Source organism: Volvox carteri, assembly GCF_000143455.1.
Source record: "Volvox carteri f. nagariensis unplaced genomic scaffold VOLCAscaffold_42, whole genome shotgun sequence".
NCBI classification, from domain to species: Eukaryota; Viridiplantae; Chlorophyta; class Chlorophyceae; order Chlamydomonadales; family Volvocaceae; genus Volvox; species Volvox carteri.
In genome coordinates, this window is record NW_003307585.1 from 846,527 (window position 1) to 869,637 (window position 23,111).

A 23,111-nucleotide genomic window follows, 5' to 3' on the forward strand; every position below is an offset into this window, starting at 1 on the left:
TAGGAGAACCTGCGAGCGGGAGCCCTTCCTGCGGCGGCTGCGTGAGGAGGCGACGTCGTTGGCGACATCGCTGCGTCTGACCAAGAGGGCCGAGGCGGAGGCGAGGGCGGTGGAGCTGCTGGGGGCGCAGGCTAGGAGCTTTCGTGCGGTCAGTTGGAGTGGCCCCCCGGGGGCTATGGCTGTGGAGGCGGAGGAGGAGGGGGGGTGGGCGAGGGGGGGAAGCCGGGGGCAAAGACGAGGAGAGGAGGAAGAAAATTGGGGTGAAGTCCCACACCTCTTCCCCCAGAACACTCTTTCCCCCACCACCACCAAAAAAACACACATAAAACTCCCGGCACGCCGACAACGTACGTTGCTGTCGTCAACGTACGTCCACACGTAATTCCCCTCGGCGTCCAGCCTCCGGTCCCCTTCAGCCCCAACCCCTCTATAGGTATACATGGACGTCAGCAATTGCCGAATGTCATTTGTAACTTTGCGCATAAATCCTGCAACCAGTTCCCCTTTCCCCTCCTCGGATATTTCCAAGCTTTTCGGGCTTCGTCACCTGCACTTGCACTTGCACTTGCACCTGCATGCTTCATAAAACCCTAAGTCCCAATAACCCCCGGGGGGTCCCCCAGCACCGGGAGCCCCACCTCGCCTCCAACCCCTTCACACATACATACACACACGCGCGCGTCCCTATTACCCTTCCCATTCCTTGACCTCCTTCAGGCCATACGGGAGGAGGGGAGCGACCTGGCGGCGGCGGAAGCACGATTGCACGACTTCTTACGGGAGTACGGCAATGACGCCGGGCTGGGACCCGACAGATACATCCGAGTACGTGTTGCACGCTCGGGGATTAGGGGGTTAGGGGTGGGCGCGGCGGCGGGGTAGTGTGTGTGTGTATGCGTATGCGTGTGTTTTTATCACCTGAGCCGTGAGCAGTGTGTGTGGGGGGGAAGGGTTAAGGATACGTTGTGTCTGTCTGTTTGTCTGGCTGTCTGTCTGTCTGAGCAAGTCATAGATGGCGCTGATGTATTAAAGATATGATGGGTCCCGCCTCCTCCTCCTCCTCCTCCTCCTCCTCTTCGTCCATCCTTCGTCCCTCGCGCTGGGCCCCTTCGTCTGTTCGTCTGTCCATCCATCCGCAACCGCCACGATCGGTCGTCTACGTCCCTCTTTTCCTCCCATTTCCCGTGCCCGTGCCCGTGCCTGCGGGCCCCCTGTGCTGACTTGTCTTCCCCGATCTAAACCACTGCCACCCACCACCACCACCACCACCACCACCACCACCATGACACCACCGCCATTTTGCATGGGAAATTTTGCATTCGGATGTAAGCAGCTTTCAGCGATTCTCTGTTTTCTTTTTTGTATCACGTGTGATCATTCTGACCACCTTGCAAAACCACACCACCGCCAGGCAGCGGAGTTTCTTGCGGGTACGGTGGTTCCGGAGCTACGGCGCCTGGCTCAGGAGGCACGCAGCCGGGCGGCGACCGCGGCGGGCCGGGTTTCGGAGCTGGAAAGCAAGATGACGGAGGTGAGAGCGGGGGCGGCGGGGCCCCAGGGTCAGTCGCCGTGTTTGCGGCTGCGGCTCGCCGACAATCGTATTGCGATAGCATGACACGACACGCTGAAACAATTCTTACCAGCTGTTGTGATTGGCGCTATATTAGCATCCTCTTTAGAACATACAAATATGCGCAAATTGTGTGCGCTAGGATTTCGTAATGTAAATCCAAGAATTACCAGGAAGTGTTGGTTTCAACCGTACTACCGTACTATTACCGTACTTGAAGGTGACTCAAGGGCCAACGGCGCTACGCAGCTCGCTGGACGCCGCGTTGGCGGCGGAGGCGAAGCTGCGGGGGGAGCTGGCGGCGGCGCGCAGCGCGGAGGCGGCGGCGGTAGCGGAGGCCGCCGCTGCACGTGCCGCCGCCGCAGCGGCGGGCAAAGAGGCGGCGGCGGCGCTGCGCGAGGAGGTGGCAGCGGCGAGAGTCGAGCTGGCGGGACGTAAAACGGAAACCGCGGGTTTCGATACAGCCAGGTAGGTGGGACTATGCCGTACGACCGTACGACGACCTGTACATCTCGCCTGTACATTTCCGCTGTACATCTCGACTTGCATATGTTTGCCCCTGCGCCGTTACAGAAGCCTTTATATATCACAACGATTTGCGCGTCGGATCCCACCACCACTACCACTACCACCACTACCACTACAGCCACCACCACCACTACAGCCACCACCACTAACACCACCACTAACACCACTAACACCACCACTAACACCACTAACACCACCACTAACACCACCACTAACACCACCACCACCACCACTATCACCACCACCACCACCACCATTACCACCACCGCTACCACCACCGCTACCACCACCACCTGTTGCTGCCTGCTCACCGCCCCAGTTCCCCACCAACGCAAGACGCACTCGCTGTCTGAACATCCGGCAGCCGCAACGGCCGTTAGTTATTGACGGCCGTAATCAAAACCCCAATCCTGCTGTGGTGCCCCCTCCCCCACAAAAAACCCTAAACCCCCCGAAACCATACAGGCTACGTTCTGAGCTAGCTGCTGCTCAGGCGCAGCTGCAGGCGGCGAAGGGGGAGGCACGGATGGCGGCTGCGGACCGGGCGGCGTTGGAACATCGTCAGTCGGCACTGGATGAGCTGCTAGCGTCAAGAACGGCGGAGGCGGAGAGTGGGCGGAGGGCGGCGGAGGCGGCAAGGTTGGCGGAGGCGGAGGTGTGTGTGTGCGTGTGCGTGTATTGGTGTCTTCCCCGTTGTTTGGGAAGAGGAGGAGAAGGGGGAGAAGGATCCTCCATGCATCACGTCATGCTCCATGCATCACGTCATCCATCCTCCATGGCGCCGCCGTGTTTGACATCACATCACATCGCACCGCACCACACAGGCTCGTCATCAAGCCCGGTCTGCATCCGCCCAGTTGGTCGCCGCTGAGATCAACTTGAAGCATGTTCAGAAGGAAAGGGACCTCCTGCAGGCGAGCCTTGAACAGCTAAGGAACTCACAAGCAGGAGCTGCGATGACGGCGACGGCGACGGCGGCGCGCAAAACCAGGCAAGCCGGGGCGGCGGCGGCGGCGGCGGCTGCGACGCCCGGCGTGCGGCGCAAGCGCGGGCGCGCGGCGGCGGGAATGGACGAGGAACCCGGACCTCAAGAGGTGGATGCGGAGATGGTTGACGCGGGGCCGAGCCCATTTGATCATGCCGGCGGCGGTACATGTGGGTATGATGGTAGTGATGATAATGGCGTCATTGAGGTGGAGATGGCGGGTACGGCAGCGGGCACGGTGAAAGAGCGACAGCCGGCGCGGCAGCGGCGCGCCGCTGCTACAGCAGCAGCGGCGGCGGCGGCGGCGGCGGTGACGCCGGTGGCGGCCGTTGGAGGAGCTGGTGTTGGTGGGGAAGGAACTCCGTACAGTGTGGAGCGGGAAGTGCTTCGGACGGGGCCGCGAGGTAGGTCATTCTAGGAAGGGAGGGAGGGAGGGAGGGAGAGGGGAACCGCCACCATCGTCTCCGTGCCTCATAATCCACCTACTAGGTGACACTTTCTTTTTCTCTGTTGCTCGCGTGGGTGTCCTCTTTCAACTATGTTAAAATCATGTTTCGATCGTTATATTATAAATTGCAATCTTGCCTGCCCGTGTCCCCATCTGCCTTCTTGTCTGGGGCCGCCATCTGGTTGGATTCAAATCCGAGTCAAGACAGACGTAATTTTTTTTCCTTTTTTTCTCGGGTCGGGAGTGTGTGTGCTGGTGTTCCCTCTTCTTTTCCTTCACATAACACTACAGTACAGTCCTCCCCCGGCCGCGGCGCCACCTCACACGCTTTTTAAGCTATACTCAGCACTACTCAGAAGACCTCGAACTTGAACTCGGACAGGGGGGGCTAGTGGCGGGAGAGGTGGCGCCGCCGTAACCAACACGGCCACGGCCACACCCATGACGGCGGCGGCGGCTGTTGCGACCACACCCGCGGCTGCGTGGACGGGCCCCACAGCTGCTGCCTTGGTTGCGACCACCAACGCAACGACGACGGGGAGCACTGGTGCACTGCCGCCCGCGCTGCCTTCCAACCTGAACTCTTTGAAGGCAAGACCTCCTCTTTGTGGCTGTCCCTGTCCGTGTTCGTGTTCGTTTGTTTCTTTAATTGATCCGAGCCGCGATACAGGACGTGCGCGTGTCTGTCGTTTATCCTTTTGGTTTTGTGCGATTTTTGCTTTGTGTACCTTAGGGTTTTTATGGTTTGTTGGGTAGTATACGAAAAAATTATGATATTTTCTGGGGCTATGTGCTTTTGTCTCTCTGTCTCTGCGTCCTCTCTGCGTGCATTCTTGGTTCAACCACGGAAACCTTTCGCGGAGGGGAACAGATCCTTCGCCGGGAATGATGCTCGCCGTTATGGCCTCCTATGCTCTTGACGACGAGCATGTAGCGTATACCGTATGCCTTTCTTGCTTTTATTTCTTTTTTCTTTTTTGCTTTTTTGCCTGCACTGCTTTGTGGTCACGTGTATGTCGTGAGTGCTCGCACAACGTGTGTCGCAACGTGAATGCGGGTGCGGTCCGTGTGTGCACTGCACACCGTTTTTTTTCTCGCTTGATGTCTGTGCACCGTTCCAGGTCTTCCTCTGGCTTCCTGCGCCTGCCGCCGCCCGCAGCCCCACGAAAAACCCTTGTCACAGCTTCTCTCTCCCTTTCCTAATCCGCAAAAGTCCAGCGAGGAAATCTCCAAAAATAACTCCTGTAAAAGTAACTCCTGTAAACCCCAAACAGGTGGACGAGCTTAAGGACTGGCTCACGCGGAATGGCTGGGAGGGTGAGGTGTTTGCGCGTGGACGCGGGCGGGTGACTCGCAAGGAGTGGGTCGATTTGGTACGTGCAAGGTGTGCTGGCGGGCCGCCACCGCAGCAACAGCAACAACTGCCGTCATCGCCGCCGTCACCGTCACCTGCGGGTAGCCGAGGACGCTCTGCGCGGCGGTAGTGTGCTAGGGCTGGAAGTGTGCACTGTCCGGGGGGTTTGCTTTGCTGTGTTGCTTGCTGTATGTCGAAGTAACGCCACCACAAAATGCATATATAAAGAAATTTGTCGTGTATCTATCCATGCGTTGCTGCATATGTTGAGTGGTGAGACGACGATGGCGATGGTGATGATGATGATGATGATGATGAGGAGGAGGCTTAGCGCGGTCGTATGTATGTGTGTTGTGTGTATAAATACATGCGTGTGCAAGGGTCACGCGCGCGTCGTATATTCATCCATGAAGGATGTACCTCGAATAGGGGGTACGGAGGCATTCGGCGTCTGGTACTCTCGTGCCTTGGTTTGTTGAATGGGGAAGTAAAGGTAGTAAGGTCGCTGTCGCCGCCTCTGTAGTCTGCTGCCACTGCAGTGCCGAGTGTTGTGTTGACCCCGAGGAAAGGTTGTGAGGAGCGTTGCGTTGCGTTGCGTTGCTGCTGACGCAGGGCCTCCACCACTGTCGTCGTTCAGAGGCCGCCAAGTGCTGCTTTTACTGTCGTGCCAACCATCCGCTGTCGAGCTGATGGCCCTTGTCGTTACCCGTTGTCGCACTTATACGGGTGCGCCGCCGTTATGCGTCATACACATCCCGCGCGGCATGTAGAAGCAAACGTGTTCAATTGAATGATTTGCCGTATTCATTATGTTTTATGCATCTCTGCATGTACCTATGTACGCATATGTAGGGGACTTGAACTGTCCATGGCGAGTCCAGGATTGCATGTATCGGGACGGGGCGGACATCAGAGGCGAAGAGGGACGGAACGTGTGTGTATATGTATATATGTGTGCGTCTACCAGCACACCGGCTTGCGTTGGTGGCAGGGGGAAAGGTTGCACGAAGTGGATTTTTAAGAGACTACACAGTTTTTGTTCGTGCGGGTGCTTATGGAGCGGTCCTCGATTGAGTGAGTGTTGGGCGAGGAGTGTTGGCCTACAGCCAGTTCTGTTTAGCGCCAGCCGTCGTTTCTAACGTTGCCTGACCCAGGGCCGGAATGCATGAGACTAACTGGCCGTGTGCGTCCGGGCCCCCGACTGTGTTTCGGCCCTGGGCCCCCGGCTTTTCAGCCGACAGTGCAATCAACGTCATACATACTGTAAGAGCCTGGCTCAGGACTTAAGAAATTTCCGAGTAGGGACTCCATTCCTTCTTATCATTCCATCGTCGAGGTGAATATCGTACACACAGTACATACAACTATTTTAGTCACCTTTCGACTATAGCCGTACCAAGCAATACATGGCTACGGCTATGACTGTAACGATCCGTACACATACTCGATTCCGTACACAATCTTGCACATGTCTGCCCGTCACGGCCAGACCTGTATCGTAACTCTTCTCTTGAAGGTGCGACTCTCTTCTGCAGGAATATCTACTATTGTACGGTATCTTATCCCGAGCGCCTCAGACGGACTGCAAGCGACTATAAAACCCCAAGGGAAACCCCCGGTGTTTATCAACACCTTCATAAGTGGACTAGCCGCTAAATCCGTCTAAGTAACCAGGTAGGCTCTCACACATACATCGTAGCGAGGGTAGCCACGTTTGTAGGGTTCTGCTTCTGAGCTCAAGGCACCGCCCCAGGTGATGCAAGTACCAACCCAGGGTGGGCAGCCGCACCTGCAGATGGTGCAGACTGCCTGGGCGGGACTGTGCCGCAGCGTGTGCTGAGGTTGGTTGTTTGAGGGCCTTCGTAGCCACCGCGCGCTCTCTCATCATCGATTACATGAGGTAGAAACACCGGGTCGCGCGCCCTCGGACGAGCAGGAGGTGACTGTGAGGGGACCCCTCACGGCCCTCCCCTCCCGCTAGGGGGAGAAGGCTTCGGCGGTCGTTCACGTCGGGGTACCGGGTTAGGTGCCCCTGGCCAGCGTCAGGCCCGGCTCAATATGTAATACATATATGCATACATAGTCATTCACACCTACATAAATGTATGTACATATACGTAGCTAACCAGGATCACCCTCCCTCCCTGCTAATCTCGCCTGTACGCCATGCTCTTGTAATTTGGGTCGCCTGCTGTCAAGCTGGCCCGGCCTTACGACAGCGGCATGACCGCCTTTCGGGGCATGTTTGCCGCCATGTACGACATCATTCCCGGCGTGTCAAACACATTCTTGGGCGTGTGCCGGTAGCCCAGCACTCTCACGTCACGACTGAGAAAACCCCACACACTCACACCTAAAAACCTACTAGTCAGACTCGGGCCGCTGGAACCGATTGTCTGGTTCAGTACGTCAAAGGCGGAGGGAATGTAGCTCGGCCGTACGGGGTCGTACATGGGATAACCCTGGATGATATTAGATGGGTCGGTCAGGGACACGCCGGACTCGAATTCACAGGCGGAAGCGGCGAAGGGCAGCCCGATTGAAAATTTGCCGTACGTCGAATTCGCATTGTTGATGACGAAGTTGACGTTCGATTTGAGGTTTATGCGATACTGTTCGGGAGTTTCGGGAAGGCCGGGGCCGGGGGAGTCTAGGTCATAGCCGCTGATCACAGCGTAGCCGTTGGGACCGAGGGCGCCGTATAGCGTGGCGTCAGCTTGACGGGGCCCTACAAAGAAAGCGATAAATTTGGGTCTTGTGCAGTATGAGGGATCTCGCAGATCCAAGGAAAGGCGGCGGACAAAGGTAAGGACGGAGTTTTTATAGGTGGGATTGTAGGGCTCCAAGTCGAGCTGAATGCCGTCGAATGAGGACTCGCAGTAGAGTCTTGCGTGGGCATCGGCAAGGGCGTTGATCTTGGCGGTGGTGAGCTTGTTGAGGTTGGCGTAGCTTGCGGTGAGGTCGGCGTCAATGATGGCGGCGACATGGGTGACGTTGGGGATGCCGCGCAAGGTAGTGACCGCTGTTTTGGCCAGTGTTCCAATTACGGGCTTGGCTGCGATGGTGGGATGGGGTTTAATAAGGAGGAGCGATGATGGTGAAGCTTAATGATGGCTTTGAAACCAATATAGACACGTGCTTTTGCAAAGTTACGAAAAACTCGGTTTATTGCTCATTTTACTCATGCGTAATGCTCACTGTATGTCGTTTCCAGATCGGTGCTGTAGACGTAGAGTACGCGAATCGCCCGTTCTGCGCCAGCGGCCAGGTTGAAAGTAGTCAACTGCGCCTTCCAATCGTCGACTTGCTGCTGAGTCTCAGGATATAGCCATGCTGCATTTCCTTTTGGAACTGCCGTTGCAGCAATGCTGTCAGAAAACGGAGCGGAAGCACCGAGCGCCACCAACAAGGTCAGAAAGAAAACTCTGAGTAAACCGCGAAAGTCTCCTTGTCGAGCTGTCATCGTTTCCTTGTTTAGAGAAGGTTTAGGTATTCGTTTGACGCCTACTGGTGGAAGCAAGCGTCTCAACGACGTTTCTAGCTTGTCGTAACCCAGCTGAAAATCCAATGCCTACATGCTACATCAACTATTGCACACACCCTGACGTCCTGATTCGTTGATCCAAAAACATCTCCAGGGATGTCAGTTGACTAGTTGACATCTGTTTTCGTGATCCTTAGTACAACATGACTGGTGCAGTACGGCGCCGATTCCGCAACAGCAATTCCGGCGATACGTGGTTTAATATGGCCATTTTTTGTGTTTAATGAGGCCATATTTTCAATTTTTGCGCAAGCATCATTCTTCCTTGCGAGATTCTACAAAGCTTCTGCCTGGCTGCATATGGGCTGCCAAGAGCCGTTCGAATCGCGCCGCGTTGCAATTGCAGGCAAACCTTAATAGCCATCACGAGCTTTCATGTATTAAAACCTAACTTAAACGTTGCCATTTGCCATCCTTCATTTTGCAGCCCCAGGTTGCCACTGTCCGTCGCGGAAGCCATGACGACGTGCCGTGCCATTGCCTGGCTCCCGGTCTTTGGTTATTACGCGAAATGCCCGCTCTGAGGAGTACGAGCAATGAACCTGATGCCTATACGCCAGGTACTTCGTTATGGAGTCATAGAAGCGAGGTTACCATCGTCCTTAATCTGATGAGGTTACATTGCTCTGATCCCGTGTCATCCCGTGACGTGACGAGACGCACACCATGTTTACAGGAGTTTACGGAAGTTCCTTCTGAATCCGCCTGTTTCATACCCTCGGAACAGCATTGGAAGCCGACGTGAAGTGCTGCTGGCAGCAGACAGCAGCAGCAGTTGGCAGCCCAACTGTATGTTTACTAGTAATGAATGTTGAGATCGGAAATAAAACATGACAGGAGCTAAGCTGAGTTTAAAAGTTGAGGTGGTTTGCATAGACACCATGATGATACGTAATGCGGCGAATTAGCACTTTTGCAGGACTTTTCCCGTTCTTCCGCCGGGCGGTCACATCCGTTAGTTCACCCGCGCACGCGCCTCCCTCCCTCCCTCCCGCCAGCCGGGGCGCTCTCCCAGCCCCTAGCTATGCAACGGTGCGGCGCAGAAGACTTTGTAAGCCATGCTAAGCGAGAGGCGCGCGAGAGGCGCCACTCAGCTCAACAAAAAGGCGCAAGGCTGGGACGCGAACACAGCTTTCATGCGCATCCATACACAAATAACCCCCCTCCGTGAATCTCCCTGGCTCTTAGGAGGCCCTTGGGCCTCTGGCTCTGGCTTCTGGCTCGTATGAGCGCTCATTGCACCTCTCTGTGTCACGCAACCGAGGTGTAATACACACATACACACGCACCTGCTGCCAAAGGTGCTTTTATGGGGATGCACTTTAGTGTAGCAGCTAGCGGCAGCTCATCCAGATACGTCGCTGTTGTGGCGTGATGTGGGGGCCGCATGCGATGCACGCATCCAACCTATATAACTACAACGGCCAGAAAAGCACGTAGCCGTACACCCACCACCTTCCAAATAGCCGCGCACCGCACCTACCATTTCTCGCACTGGAAGTACATCATTGGTGGATCCATCACCCCCCCTTCCCTCAACCCCCCTCCTCCACGGCGCTGCCAATCTCCCCGCCGAGGTAAACCAGTGCATGCACCTTACAGAAAGCAAGCATCATCATCATCACCACCATCATCAAGCAAGCAAGCCAGTCTTCTACCCACATCCGAAAGACGGATCTGCACAATCGTTTCGACTCCACCACCGCCGACAGCGGCAACGTCCTGTCCAAGGTACTAGGTACTGCACTCCCCATTAGCCATTACCTCACATACCGCCATCGATGTCGGCCCCACTCCTCATAGACAACGCCATTCGACAGCCCCTCGGTCAGGTAAGCCCCAAATGCCAACCTTATCGCCACTTCCTTCCTTCCCTTCCCGGCTCAATTCCTAAAATACAGACAGATACACAGATTACTATATTACAGTTGCGATCCTCCAAAAGAATATTTACGTGCCGTACGTATTGGCCGTACGTATTGTACGCACGCGCGCGTCGCGATCCCAAATGATCGCATATGTTACACCACATCATGACACACCGGACCAGGTTCCCGGGTATGTCTGTTTTCTATCGCACAAGTAACGCAACTTCAACCTTCAGCCCTCCACAACAATTGTGCACATATACATCCTGACCCAACAAGAACGCACAAGTCCCGCACACGCGCGCCCCTTTAAAGCATAACCTGCCATAACGCAAATAATACTTAGCCAGCCAATGAAAACCCACCCACCTCAGCACACCTCAGGGCGCAATTTCACAGCGCTAAATCATGTCCCCCCGGCATCATGCGCGCACAGACACACGCCATAAACATTTACCCAATTCCCATCCCATTCCGCACAGTAGCGCTCCAGAGGATCAGGACGCTGAAAAAAACCCTTCACCTACTTCTTCTTCTTCGTGATCATCATCGTCGTCTTCTTCGTCTTCGTCATCTTCCCCACTATGCTCTCCTTTGCGATCAGCTGTGCATGGCGCTTCTTCTTCAGCAAACGCCGAGCCCGCCGCTGCCCAAGGACCCCCCCGTGATCACGACTCTGCCGTCCTGCCGCCAAAAGCCCTGCCTTGACCAGCTTAAACAGCCCAATCTTTCCTTCTTTCGCCTTCAAGAAACGCCAAACTCGGGTGTCCAAGTAGCGGCTGGCGGCCTTGCAGCTGCCACACGGGGAACTGCATCCCGGCGGCAGTAGAAGATTGCACTCCGCGCCCCGCAGAGTCTTCGGGAGCAGCGTGCGCGTCGTGAGGCTCGGCTCCCCGTCAAACACGACCCTGCCCTCGCGGCGGCCGTCATGGCGGCACCCTCCCTCTGCCCCGCAGGTCTCGGCGAATGCCAGGTGCCGCTCATTCGAATCGCCGGGACACATGCGACAAGCGCTCAAGTAGTACAGCAGCTCCTCAAGCTGTTGCACCGAAGAGATATCCCCAGCGGGGAGTCGCGACGCTGCTTGAAGGTGGTCCAGGCTGGCCTTCACCCACAGCCCTCGTCGTTGGGCCTCTAAACTCACCTCCATGGCAGCAGCAGCAGCAGCAGCACCCGGCGGACCGGGTGCCGGGGCTGTCTTTGGCGCCAGCCGCAACCGAAAGGGCAGACCAGGCCGGGTGAATATGACGAGCGCGGTTGCTGGCAGGGTGCTGTCGTCAATCGCGATGCCGAAACCACGCAGCACGCTGTCCTCCATGGCTCGTGTCAGGAAGGCCAGTGCCAGGGCACCAGCTGTATGTATGGGGGCCTCGGCGGGGACTGTGGAGCCCAGGTGGTGTGCGGGTGGTGGTGGTGCTGTTGTTAACGGCGCTGGCGCTGGAGGCGGCGCAGCCGGCCCCATTCCTTGCCACGTTGATGGTTCTGCGGCGGGTAGGGGCGCCAAGTCAGGCGGGGGCGGCGGCGGCGGCTCTCCGCTGAGCTCTGCTGCTTCATCCGCGTCACCTTCCCGCTGACCTGCTGCTGCTGTCTTTGATTGTTGCCGCTGCTGCTGCGGTTTCATGCCAGATGAAGTATGGGCGTATGCGCCGATTTCAAAACCAGGGCCCGAGCGCCGGCGCTTGGTTGGCAGTAAGGCAGGGGTTCCAGCGCCAGCCGGGTCAAGATGTTGTGGGGCCCCGTCTGTGTCCGTGTTGGCGACTGTCTCCGTAGCCATGCGTGCATCTGGTTCGGCACGGGAGCCGCTTGCTTCGCCTGCGGGTTGGAGAGGGTCTGTCCTGAGTTCCTCTAACGCAGTCGCTGCCAGCTGGTGTCCCGCGACAGCTGCTGCTGCTGTTGCTGCTGAGCGCATCAGTCTTCTCTCAACAACAGCTGCCATACGGCTAATGCGCGGCCGCGTTTGCAAGGCCTGTAAGTTTGTTATGTCGCCCAGGGGCTGGCGCTGCTTATCGGGGGGCTTGGGATTGCCAGCCGCCAAGCTCACGTCCGACATTTCCCAGTCTGCAGCCTCCTCAAGCAGCATACGTTGCGGCTCCATGGCCAGATAATCTTTGTCACATTGTCATTTTGAGCTGAATCGCAGGCTTATCAGCAGCAAAAGCAAATATTCAAATGCGGTTCAATAGTGAAGGGCTGTATGCAGAATGCAGATTCCTTATTGTTTGAAAGATACAACAAATTCCTTGGTTAGGGTTTTGAAGCGTTACAGATTTTCACGCGCGGCACAGGAGATACAACCACCTCAACTGTCAAATGCGGAACCCAACAGGTAACAGACGTGGGTAGTTAGAGGCACACGTTATGGTGAGGGTCTGTTAGCAAGGAGAAGAACATTGTTTCATTCTTATGGTTTGAAAACTGGATTGTCTGGTGCGTTTCCTTGCAACTCTGTTCATTGACAAGCCAAACCCAGACTAACACGAATTTGGTAAATAGTGACATACAAGATCATTGGAGCTGTATAGCAGCGTTGACCATTTACCACGTGCTAGGCTGACTCACATTGTTACGCTGGGGCGATTTGGGACGGCCCCTGCCGCTGCAGCTGAGCGCCATGAATTCAATAATCAGCAAGGAAAAGGCATTGACTATGGAGAAGGAGGCTAAGGACTTATTGAAGAAGGCGAAGGGTCTAACGGCGCCATCACTGCTTGAGCTGCGCTTCAAGCCCGACTGGGAAGCTGCTGCGCCCATGCTGGACAAAGCGGCTCTGCTGTACAAGGTAAGCATCACCCCCCAAGCTATGCTGAAAGTACTCAATGCCAACTGTGCCCGAGCCTTTACCTCCTCCTCCTCGCCACCACCCACATTACCTCACCTTCAAAGAGCCCCAGAGCTGCTTGTAACGTCTTGTAACCTCGCAAATACATATGATATGTACATACACACATGTGCCTTTAATTTTTTTGAGGTGAGAGTTCCGTACATCCTTCCACAGCCTACAGCCACCGTTCTTCCGGCACCGCCCGTTCGCTGCGTCCATTTCTTTTTACTCCGGGTGTTCCTTACCTCCCCAACTCCCCCCAATCTCTGCCTGTCCCCGTACTTTACCCAACTCACTCCCACATTGCCCCCTTTCTTTCCCTTTCCCTTTCTCTTGCCTTTCCCTTTCCCTTGCCTTGCCTTTCCTGAACTGAAGCAACTCGGCCACATCGACAAAGCCCTGGAGGCGTATGAGAGAGCCGCGCACGCGCAAGAGCGACTGGGCTCTCAGTGGCATGCTGCCAAGCATTACGAAGTGATAGCGGATCTGTCCCGGCAGCAGAACAGGCCCAAAGAAACCGCCAAGTACTTCAAAATGGCGGCCGACTACTACCTAGAGTGCGGAAAACCCACTACGGGTGTGTGTGTTTGTTGGGGGGGGGAGAGGCGTGTCTTGTGGACGGGGGGCCGGAGGGTGTGGGTAGGGGGGTAAAGGTGCTAGGGGCGCGAGGCGTATGGACACACACACACACACATAGTCTGCAGCGCCGCACATTTCTATTGGCTCTTTACACATTGCTCTTCAAAAAACACGCACTGCACACCTCACACGCCGCACGTAAGGCACATCCCAACACACCCCCACGCGCATCATCAGCTGGAGAGGTCCTCACACGCGGCGCACGTGTACTGGAGGAACCGGACCCCGAGGAGGCCGTACGATTGTACTACGACGCCCTGGACGTGTACGAAAGCAGCGAGCGGGAGGCCTACGCGGTGGACTCATTCCGCGCGGCCGCGTCCTTCCTGCTTCGACTTGAGCGGTGGGCGGATGCCGTGGAAGTGCTCATGAGGTTCGGAGCCCTGTCCGACAAAGTCGGAGCGCGAAACACGCAAAACAAGTCGTACCTAGGTAAGCAACACCTTATAATAACTTGGGTGTCCAACGTCGCCGTACAGCTGTCGTACGTTGTCGTACGTGAATAATGATCTCTGGTATCTTTGGTGTCTTACCTGTTTCCAATTTATGTCGTTCGGCGTGGGACGCTGTGGGAAGCTGTGGGAAGCGCGGGTTCGGGGGCTTCGCGTGTGTGTTTTTACCTAGGGTTTATTTAGCCCCCTCACCCCTAATGGTCCTCCGCAGGTCCGTTTCTGTACCTCCCCCAGTGCCCGCTTCCCCTCCCCTCCCCCCCCCAAATCCAAATCCGAAACCAATCACCGCCCATCCCCTCACCCTCCGAAGGCGCTGTGGTGACGTGGCTGTGGGCGGGTGATGCTGAGGCCGCCTGGGCCACCTTCCAGGACGCCATGCATGTGGAGAGCTTTGAAAGCAGCGAAGAGGCGTTTGCGGCGGATGCGCTGTTTGAGGTGTACAGGTAACTAGGGATGTGAGGGGGGGGAGGAAGAGGAGGAGGAGGAGGAGGAGGGGGGGAGGAGGAGGGGGTGGGAGGAGGCGGAGGAGGGGGGGGGGGAGGAGGAGGGGGGGGGAGGAGGCGGAGGAGGAGGAGGCGGAGGAGGAGGGGACCCTGTTGCGGCTCCCCCCCCCCTGCCCCTCCGTGACGGGGGTCGCTGCACATCCGTCGCTGTGTTACTTACCGGGGGGGTTGTGTCGTCGTTTGAGGGGGGAGAGGGGAGGGAACACGAACCGCAGACGAACCACAGACGAGAGAAGCGGATACCAGAGATAGACGCGGATACACCAGGGATAGACGGATCAGGAACTGCATCAGGAATATTTCCTAATTACTGACCGGTGGTGACGTAGCGGGTACACCGCTCATCGCGGCGGCCACGTGGGGCAGCTAGATTGCGAACGACTATCTGGCCGCCAAGTCTGGAGGAGAAACAGCGAAATGACTGCCTAGCCGTCGAGATCAAAGAGAAGAGTCGTGTAATAAAGCGGGAATGCGAAGAGAACCGTAGTAGTCGTCGTAGTAGTATTAGTAGTAGTACGAAGTCAAGCTGAAGGCGGCGAAGAGCAGAAGGAACCCTCACGCCCTCCCCTCCCCCTTCACCGTCACCCTCGCCCGCAATCAGGCTTAACGATGAGGCGGCGATCACTTCGCTTGTCAAGTCCCGTCCGATATTTAAGCAATTAGATAGCCAAGTCGCACGACTGGCTGTACGACTGCCCTCGCCTGGATCCAAAATACGACGTATGGCTCGAAAATTGAAACGGTTGATGGCGGATCCAGAGGACGAAGAGGGGGAGGAGGAGGAGGGGGAGGGTGGGACGAGGGAAGGAGAAGTGGCGGGGGAAGAGGAGGGAGGTGGCGAGGGAGGGGAGGAGGGGGAGGGAGAGGAGCAAGGGGAGCGGTCACGGAGAGGAAGGGGGAGGGGAGGGGCCCGGGGGCCACGGGGCGGCGGCGGCGGCAGGGATGATGCCTTACTGTGAGGGTAGGGGAGTGGGAGTATGTGGAGGTGGAGACGGTGTGTGGTTCTTGGGGCTGGAGGGGTCGGTGGCTTGTCGGTGTGTTGGTCTGGGTTGTGTGTGATTGTGACACGCATTACACGAGTGGCAACATTAGACACGGTGCAGATGTATGTATGTATGTATAACTGTCTCTCTCTCTGTCTGTCGATGTTGCTTGTGTATGTGCTTGTACGGATGCTGCTGTACACTTGCAGGTTGGGCCTTAGGGACTGTGAAGCAAGAAGGTGCTGAACACCGACACAGATGTACAAAAATGATGATCTTGCCGCAGACAGACATTCACAAAGGAAAAAGAAAAAAGCTGTCAGATAACGACGACCGACCAGGCCTGGTGTGTCGATCACCCTGTTGGTGCATAAAAAAACACATGAAAAGGCACTAAGGGGCTGAGAGGTTGTGGTGTCGCCAGTCCATCGATCGTGGTCCATCGATCCGAACATACCGCGAGCCTATCCGAGCCTACCCTGCCTGGGTCCGGTGGGCCCTGCTGTCGCAGGGTTCTTAGCTTGTGCCGGAATCGCACATCGGTTCTGGAGCTTCGGAGCAGCGTGTGAATAAGAATGTGTCTACGCCTGGTCGTGGTTTTCCACCCCAAAGGGGAGCCCCCCCGGCCGGGACAGGCTTGTGCGGTTGCTGTTCGTGTGCACGTAGGGGAGGGAGGAAGGGGAGGGAGGGGAACATAATGCAAACGGCCGCATGCGTGTTGAGTGCGAAGGTACTGGAGATCAGGGCGGCGCGGCAGGTCTCTCTTCTGTTTGGACTTTGTGCGCGTCGTGTGTTGTGTTGTGTTGTATTACGGTTGTTGTTGTTGTTGCTACAGGGTGGTACAGCTTCACCAGAGGCCCCCTTTCCCTTGGAGGCAGTTCCCTGCTCTTCCCTGCTAGAGGGGCACCCTAGTCCGTTCACCCCATCCGACTTGTTGTTGTCGTTGTTGTTATTGTTGTTGATTTGTCGATGTACTTCCTGCGTGCGTGAGGGCGTGCGCTCGTGTTTGTCGAGGAAGGACTCAGAGCGCCCCCAAATCATACACGCACACACAGTAAAATCGAGATTTATGAATTCAGTCAAGCATTATGGAGGGCGACGTTACAGATGGTTGGTTTGGTAAGTGGCTTGAAAATGCCAGACACTCTTGAGGTGTGGGGTTTATGTCCTGGGGGGCGGCTGCGGCAGTACATACAAAGCTACAGACATACATAGTATCAGCTCCTTGGTATTCGCCGCAACCGCACTGAAAAGCTGCTTTTTGGTCGCTTGCCTTGCTTTCATCTATTGCGCTATTTGAAGTCACCAAGAAGACAGGTGTTCGGCAGCATGCATCTGCTGCTACAGCCGTTGCAGCACTTGGTCCACAATGCTTTCTGGATCTGGAAAGTTCGAGCTGTAACCGCCTCGACCGGATACATCATCGCAGCAGTGATGACCAGCAAGTATTTGACTATTGCGGTCATCTTCGCAGTCGCTACTGCCATCGCTACGACTAGCCAGGTTGTTATCTTCTCCTTCAACGCGGCTGTTTTTCTGTTTCCTGTTGCCGCCATCCCCGCCGTTGCCACCGCCGCTACTGCCAATATTACTAGTGCTACTGCTACAGCCGTCCCGGGCCCCTACATTCCCCTGATGGTCGCCGCCTCCGTCACCATCGCGGATATGCGCGAGCAGCTCGTCTTCACTGTAGGACAGAGCTGCAAGCTGCGAATCGAGCAGACAGGCTTTCATGAAATGCCCGCCGGCGCGTTCACGGTTTCGGAGCCGTCGGCGCAGTTCCCTTGGAGAGGGATCCAGGAGTACGAACGCAACAGCGGACGATAAGTACGATGACGACGGTGACGGTGGCGATAGGACCTCGCCAGCCTTGGCGATATCGTCCGCAGAGGCATTAATGGCGGGGATCTTCTTCTCTTCCTTCTCAGCAATAGCCGATCGTCGGGGCATTCTTGCGTCTGGGTTGAGGGCGTAGGATGATAAGGATGGCGGGGGCGCGGCTACGGGAAGAGGAGGTGTCGGGGTGATGCCATGCCGGAGAATGTGGCGATAGGCGGGCTTGAGGGCCGAGCAGGACACAACCAGGCGCTTGCCGTGGACCAAATGCTGGAAGATGGCGTATTTTTGGGAGGGCCGAGGGGACTTCGTGAGACACGATAAGTCGACTTGGGTTAAAGGGGAACTATTTACGATAAGAATTTGTTTGCCATGCACCTAAATATTGGCCTTTGGTGTATGTAGCGCCCTGTGCTCCGGAAGCGGTACATGGCAACATTGCATCATGGAGTGCCCAGTAATTTTCCGTCTTACATATTCGATTTTTTCATGGATGTCCAGCAACCAAGGTAACCTGTCCTCGTCCGTTAGCGGCACTCCACTGGCCATCTTTGCTATGTTGCAAGCGGGGTGGACAGAATCACCTTCTAAAAAATCACATTTGAGTCTTTCAGCTAGCAGCTTGCCTACCGTGGTCTTCCCACAACCACTTACGCCCATTATAACGATAACTTGCACCGATGTTGGTCCCATTTTGACCATCAAATATCAAAGTCCTAGATATTGCGACAGAAACGATCGTTTATGCCAGAGACGTTTTATCAATGCATGGACTCACTGGAATCATTGTGTGCCTCGATGTGTCGATGGCTGGCAATAAGGTGGTTAGTAGTTGTGGCTGCCATTTTTCCTGTAGTCCTTGGCAGGCATCAGATCTGTCAACCATGGCGCCAGAGCACCGAACGCCCTACTTCTAATCTCAGGCAGTAGTCCTAATGAAAGCGAAGGAAAACGTAGAATACGGATACTTGTCTTTCTTCTGTCCTTGCTGTCTGCTGTAGAGCCTAGTCCGCTGTCTCATAATCTTGTACGATACGGCTTTTAAATGTTTCAATGGCTCTTGAGGTCATGCGATTACCAACGTAAGTCACCAGATGTCATCGCAAGCGACATGCTGTACGGGTCGTACAAATGCTGTACAACAGTTTCCCATGGATATTCCGGCAAACACGCCCCCTACGCGAGAACCTGATCCTGGACCTGACCTAATTCTCTAAAGGCTCCACCTGCTTTCGGTGTCGTATGACAACAACCGCTAACCGCTAACTGCTAGTCCTACACAACTAACCACTAACCTAGCCGCGTCCATAGCAGCGCCGTTTAACATCAGAGTTGTTTAGCATCAGAGCTGCTTCAGTTGAGGATTCCACTACTACTATTACCACTACCACCACCACCACCACCACCACCGCCACGTCCACTGTAACGAAGAGTCCCACACCCCACCACGAAGGAGGTGTTCCGCCACCAAGAAAAAAAAAGCTCTCAGAACGAAAGCCCGTATTTTTTCCTTATAGCAATTACCTAGCCACACTTTCTAAATGCACCATCTGTATACACTGCCGTGGAAACTTAGCGGCGGCCATTTTATCTATATAACTTAAAATGAAGAGAGAGTCCTGCTCCCGAGCCCTGCCCTGCCCTGCTGTACGTGCTGTGAACGCAGAGCCAAATATACCGCAAAAGCCAGGCCCACCCACAAACGGTTAGACCATTCCACGTTTTACGTCACGTGCCAACAAGAAGAGCTGCAGCGGACTGAGCTGACGGCAACACATACACTAACCCGCACTAACACACCGCATACCCGTATACACACGCGCTTATTCACCATCACCCTTAACCTTCACCTCAACACAAACAAAAACTCACACATACATACATACATAGATTAGGGTGCCCCTCTAGCAGGGGAGAGCAGGGAACTGCCTCGGGAAAGGGGGCCGCTGGTGAAGCTTAACCACCCTGTAACGACATACATACATAGGTACCAGTTTGAAGCAAACCCCCCTCGGCCTTTTTCGTCCCTTCTGACAGCAATCCCCTCCTTTCCCTCCCCCTGGCCCCCCACGAACCGCAGCACCCGCAGAACAAACATACAGACAAACCGAAACAGCAACACCACTGTACATTATATGCTTATGTGCGAGTTCCGCGCCTAGGGACTGGTTGGACAGGTTCCACTCGCAAACCCAACATTCGCCCAATTCTTCGCCCAATCCTAAACACCGCCCTCATCAATCTATGATAATGTACTCAATCTCTGCGACAGCGCCACTGCCACTGTCATTGCCAGCCGCCGGCGCCCCAACGTTTCCCCACCGCACCGCATTATCCGCATTATCCGCATCGCCCATCGCCTGCCCCTGGCCTCCTCCTCCTCCTCCTCCTCCTGCTCCACCACCCGGTGTCATCGCTTGACGCGCGAGTCGCAGCCGCTGCTTCTTCTGCCGCTGCTTTCGAATTCTGCGCACCTCAGCCGCCACGAAGGCGCCAATCTGGTACTGTTCATGGGCCTTACACACCGAGGCGGATACCTAGGGACGCGGGGCGGGAGGGCGGGCACGTGTGGATGCGGAGAAGACCGAGAAGGAGGAGGAGGAAAACGAGGACAAGAAGGGGCATTCAATACAGGAAACAGATGAAGTAGACCAGACTTGGCGTGCCACCTTCCTTCCTTGATTGCCACGTCGGAGCCCGCCCGCTCTCCTTCCTGCGGTGATGGCTCCCCCCATACACCCCCACCCCACACACCCGCAAATGGAAGAGTTCTTGTGCAGTTGTACGACTAACAAACGCGCAAACATACATAAAGACAAGTCCACGTGCACACATGTATTCTGGCTAATATACACATGTTTTGCACAAGCTTCCACCGCCGGAGGGGCTCCCCGGCAACAGCCCCACAGTAGCCCGCACGTACCGCCTGGATGGCGGCCGGTGTCAGCTGCCGCTCAGACCCCACTTTGGAGTCCAACAGCTCGCGAATTACGTCAGCAGCTTGCAACTCGTCACAGCCCTGGAACATGCCGTACACCACAACAGGACAGCCCCCGCGGGGGCAGAGAATAAGCGCAGGGACGCGAGGTGAGGGGCGCGAAGAGGAGAGGGGAGAAGAGGGGAGGAATCGTAATGAACAAAGACGAAGAGCCAGCTACCGAAGGGTTTGGGAGGAGGAAAGGGACATATGCGGCGGGCAGCGATACCAAGAAGGAAAAACGACAACTGCCCCGACGTCCAAAAATTACAAACTGCCGTCCAAAGCGATGAGGGGGAAAGACGAACCACGAGCGAGTGAAGCTGCTGCCAAGGAAAGAGTGCTGCGGCAGATGAGCAGGAAGCAGAACTGACCAGTCGGCGGTTATGAAAAAGCAGTCCTCGGGATGATGTAGTGATGACGACAGCGGAAAACTACCTACCTACCTACCTAGCCGCCAAGGCTAAAACAAGAGCGGAAGAAGAGCACTGGACCCAAGCCGTAAAATAGTAAAGGTGGGTGTAAAGGCGGCGAAAAAATAATAAAACTGACATGAGAAAAAATAGGGATGACGTGAGCTGGAGTAAAGTTTTGCCGCCGACCACACATCATTCACGTCACCACGCAGACCTTTTCAAATCTCATCGCATCTTCGTAACCAGCGAACCCCGCCCACCTGCTGCAGCCGGACGTAGCGATCCTTCTCCGCCAGGTCAAGTAACGTCCAGCCCACGCCTTCAGACACATTGCGCCGCCGTAGCTTAGTCACGTTGTGGCGGGCTAGGTGAGCGCGAAGACGGGCCTCTAAGCGGCTCGTGCTGTCGCAACCGCCGCTTGACGAGCCGTTGCGCCGGCGTTTCTTCCGCACCGATGCCGCTGCGTCGCCTTCCTTCTTTCGTTTCTTGCTAATCGTGTTGTCCTTCTTTTTCTTTTTCTTCTTCCGCCGTTCATCGTTGTTATCGTTATTGCCGTTATTGGCGTGGATGGTGGCGGTGACGTCGCCTTCAGTAGCTGCAGCGGCGGCGGCGGCGCCGTCACTGCTGTAGACCTCGCCGCCGCTGCGCACAGCAGCGTCGGGCCTTCCGCCAGAGACGCGCTGAAAAAGAACGGGGTGTGAGGCCGTCGTCGTCGTCGTCATCGCCTCCATGGTGACCGTGGCTGTGTTGGCGGTGTTGGCAGCCGCAGCTTCAACCAGCGGCGGCGGCGCCGTCACACCTACAGTGTCGATAGGCGAGTTGGTGGCATGGACAGAATTGCACGGCAGGCCGTTGCCGAGCGCAGCATGATTGCAATGAGGCGTCGGACCAGCTGCCGCCGCAGCCGCCGCCGCCGCCGCCCCTGCTCCTGTCCCAGCCGTCTCCAGCCGTCCTGCGCCATGCATGGCAGCGCCAGCTGCTGCTGTTGCTGTTGCTGCTGTTGCTAACTCCACTGCCGGCAAGGGCGCATGATATTGCTGGTGCTGGTGTTCGTGCTGCAGTGGCGGTTTCTTCTTTCTGTTCTCCCGCTGGAGGAAGTCCGTCAGGTCGTACTTTGCGGCAGCTGCCGCCATGACGGCGGCAACCTTGAGGACTAGAGCCGCCGGCGGCGGCGGCGGCTCATGGCACCCTCCACCTCCTCCTCCTCCTGCTGCTGCTGCTGCCGCTACTGCCGGTCTCCAGCCCTTCACTCGGGCCAGGAAACGTACCGCAGCCTCCGCCTCGAACGTCTGTGGAGTCTGAAGAGGAAGATGAGGAGGAGCAGCAGCGTGCGGAGAAAGAAGAAGAAGAAGAAGAACAGGAGGAGAAGGGGGAGGGAGTGCAGAAGTTGTTTTACCAAACGGCGAATCCAAAAGCAGTTCACGCATACATACATACATACATACATACATACATACATACATACATACATACATACTCAGGTTAGACACTACTGGTAAGGCACGAAACATTGCCTCCGGGAGATCCCGGGATCGAGATCTGTCAGGGTCGAAAATCCTTTCGATGGTGGAAGGTGGAAGGTAAAGTGCCCCTAGTCGATGGACGGTGGTGACCTGGGATAAAGTTGACTCGCGAGCCGACCAGGGATTCCGTTGGATGACGGTGGTGGGTGCGGAACCAAAGCGATCCACTGAGAAATTGACTAGGGTGACTAGGTGAGGGTGCCCCGAAATACCGGGGAAGGCAGGGTTTCGCCGGGTAGCGGCCGCGGGGTGACGATATGGCCCCCCTGTCCCCCCCCCCCACACCATACATGGACCGCCGCTGATAGCTACACACTCAAACAATTCTCTGGTGGTCTGTCGCAGAGAAGAAAAACTCCCCCGACGCATTGAAGCAGTGAAGCGAAGGGTGATGGGAAGCGACAAAGTGCAAAACACGCGTGGGGGGCAAGCACACAAACGTACCAGTTTCTGCAGCACCACACCGTAACACGCAGCTTCTAGAAGTGTCCACGGAAGCCCGTCCTTGACGCAGTACTGCTTGATCATGCTATTGCCCTTGGGTGGAGGTGAGGGTGGAGGTGAGGGCGGGGTGGGGTGGGGTGGGGTGGGGTGTTCAGGGCAGCATGGACGATGAAGGGCCGTTTAGGAGACGATAGGAAACACGCACGCCTGGCATTCGTGG

General features: G+C 56.2%; 4 protein-coding genes across 4 annotated transcripts; 1 reads left to right on the top strand and 3 right to left on the bottom strand.

Moving 5' to 3' along the window:
- Positions 1 to 4,708: 4,708 nt before the first annotated feature.
- Positions 4,709 to 8,348, bottom strand: VOLCADRAFT_95239 (uncharacterized protein; the record flags this gene model as incomplete). The annotated part of the gene is made up of 5 exons (XM_002954401.1): positions 4,709 to 4,980; positions 5,306 to 5,418; positions 6,675 to 6,704; positions 7,100 to 7,940; positions 8,084 to 8,348. 5 exons carry the CDS (start codon positions 8,346 to 8,348, stop codon positions 4,709 to 4,711), a joined length of 1,521 nt encoding a protein of 506 aa, XP_002954447.1.
- A 2,472-nt stretch (positions 8,349 to 10,820) lies between these two features.
- On the bottom strand, positions 10,821 to 12,377 carry VOLCADRAFT_95240 (uncharacterized protein; the record flags this gene model as incomplete). The annotated part of the gene is made up of 2 exons (XM_002954402.1): positions 10,821 to 11,779; positions 11,873 to 12,377. The coding sequence occupies 2 exons, from the start codon at positions 12,375 to 12,377 to the stop codon at positions 10,821 to 10,823; spliced, it is 1,464 nt and encodes a 487-aa protein (XP_002954448.1).
- Positions 12,378 to 12,655: 278 nt separating this feature from the next.
- snapG1 (uncharacterized protein) lies at positions 12,656 to 16,215 on the top strand (the record flags this gene model as incomplete). Its single annotated transcript, XM_002954328.1, has 8 exons — positions 12,656 to 12,658; positions 12,900 to 13,076; positions 13,494 to 13,695; positions 13,935 to 14,189; positions 14,520 to 14,652; positions 15,314 to 15,504; positions 15,905 to 16,041; positions 16,207 to 16,215. 8 exons carry the CDS (start codon positions 12,656 to 12,658, stop codon positions 16,213 to 16,215), a joined length of 1,107 nt encoding a protein of 368 aa, XP_002954374.1.
- A 429-nt stretch (positions 16,216 to 16,644) lies between these two features.
- VOLCADRAFT_95242 (uncharacterized protein) lies at positions 16,645 to 18,376 on the bottom strand (the record flags this gene model as incomplete). The annotated part of the gene is made up of 3 exons (XM_002954403.1): positions 16,645 to 16,673; positions 17,351 to 17,653; positions 18,310 to 18,376. The coding sequence occupies 3 exons, from the start codon at positions 18,374 to 18,376 to the stop codon at positions 16,645 to 16,647; spliced, it is 399 nt and encodes a 132-aa protein (XP_002954449.1).
- Positions 18,377 to 23,111: the final 4,735 nt, after the last annotated feature.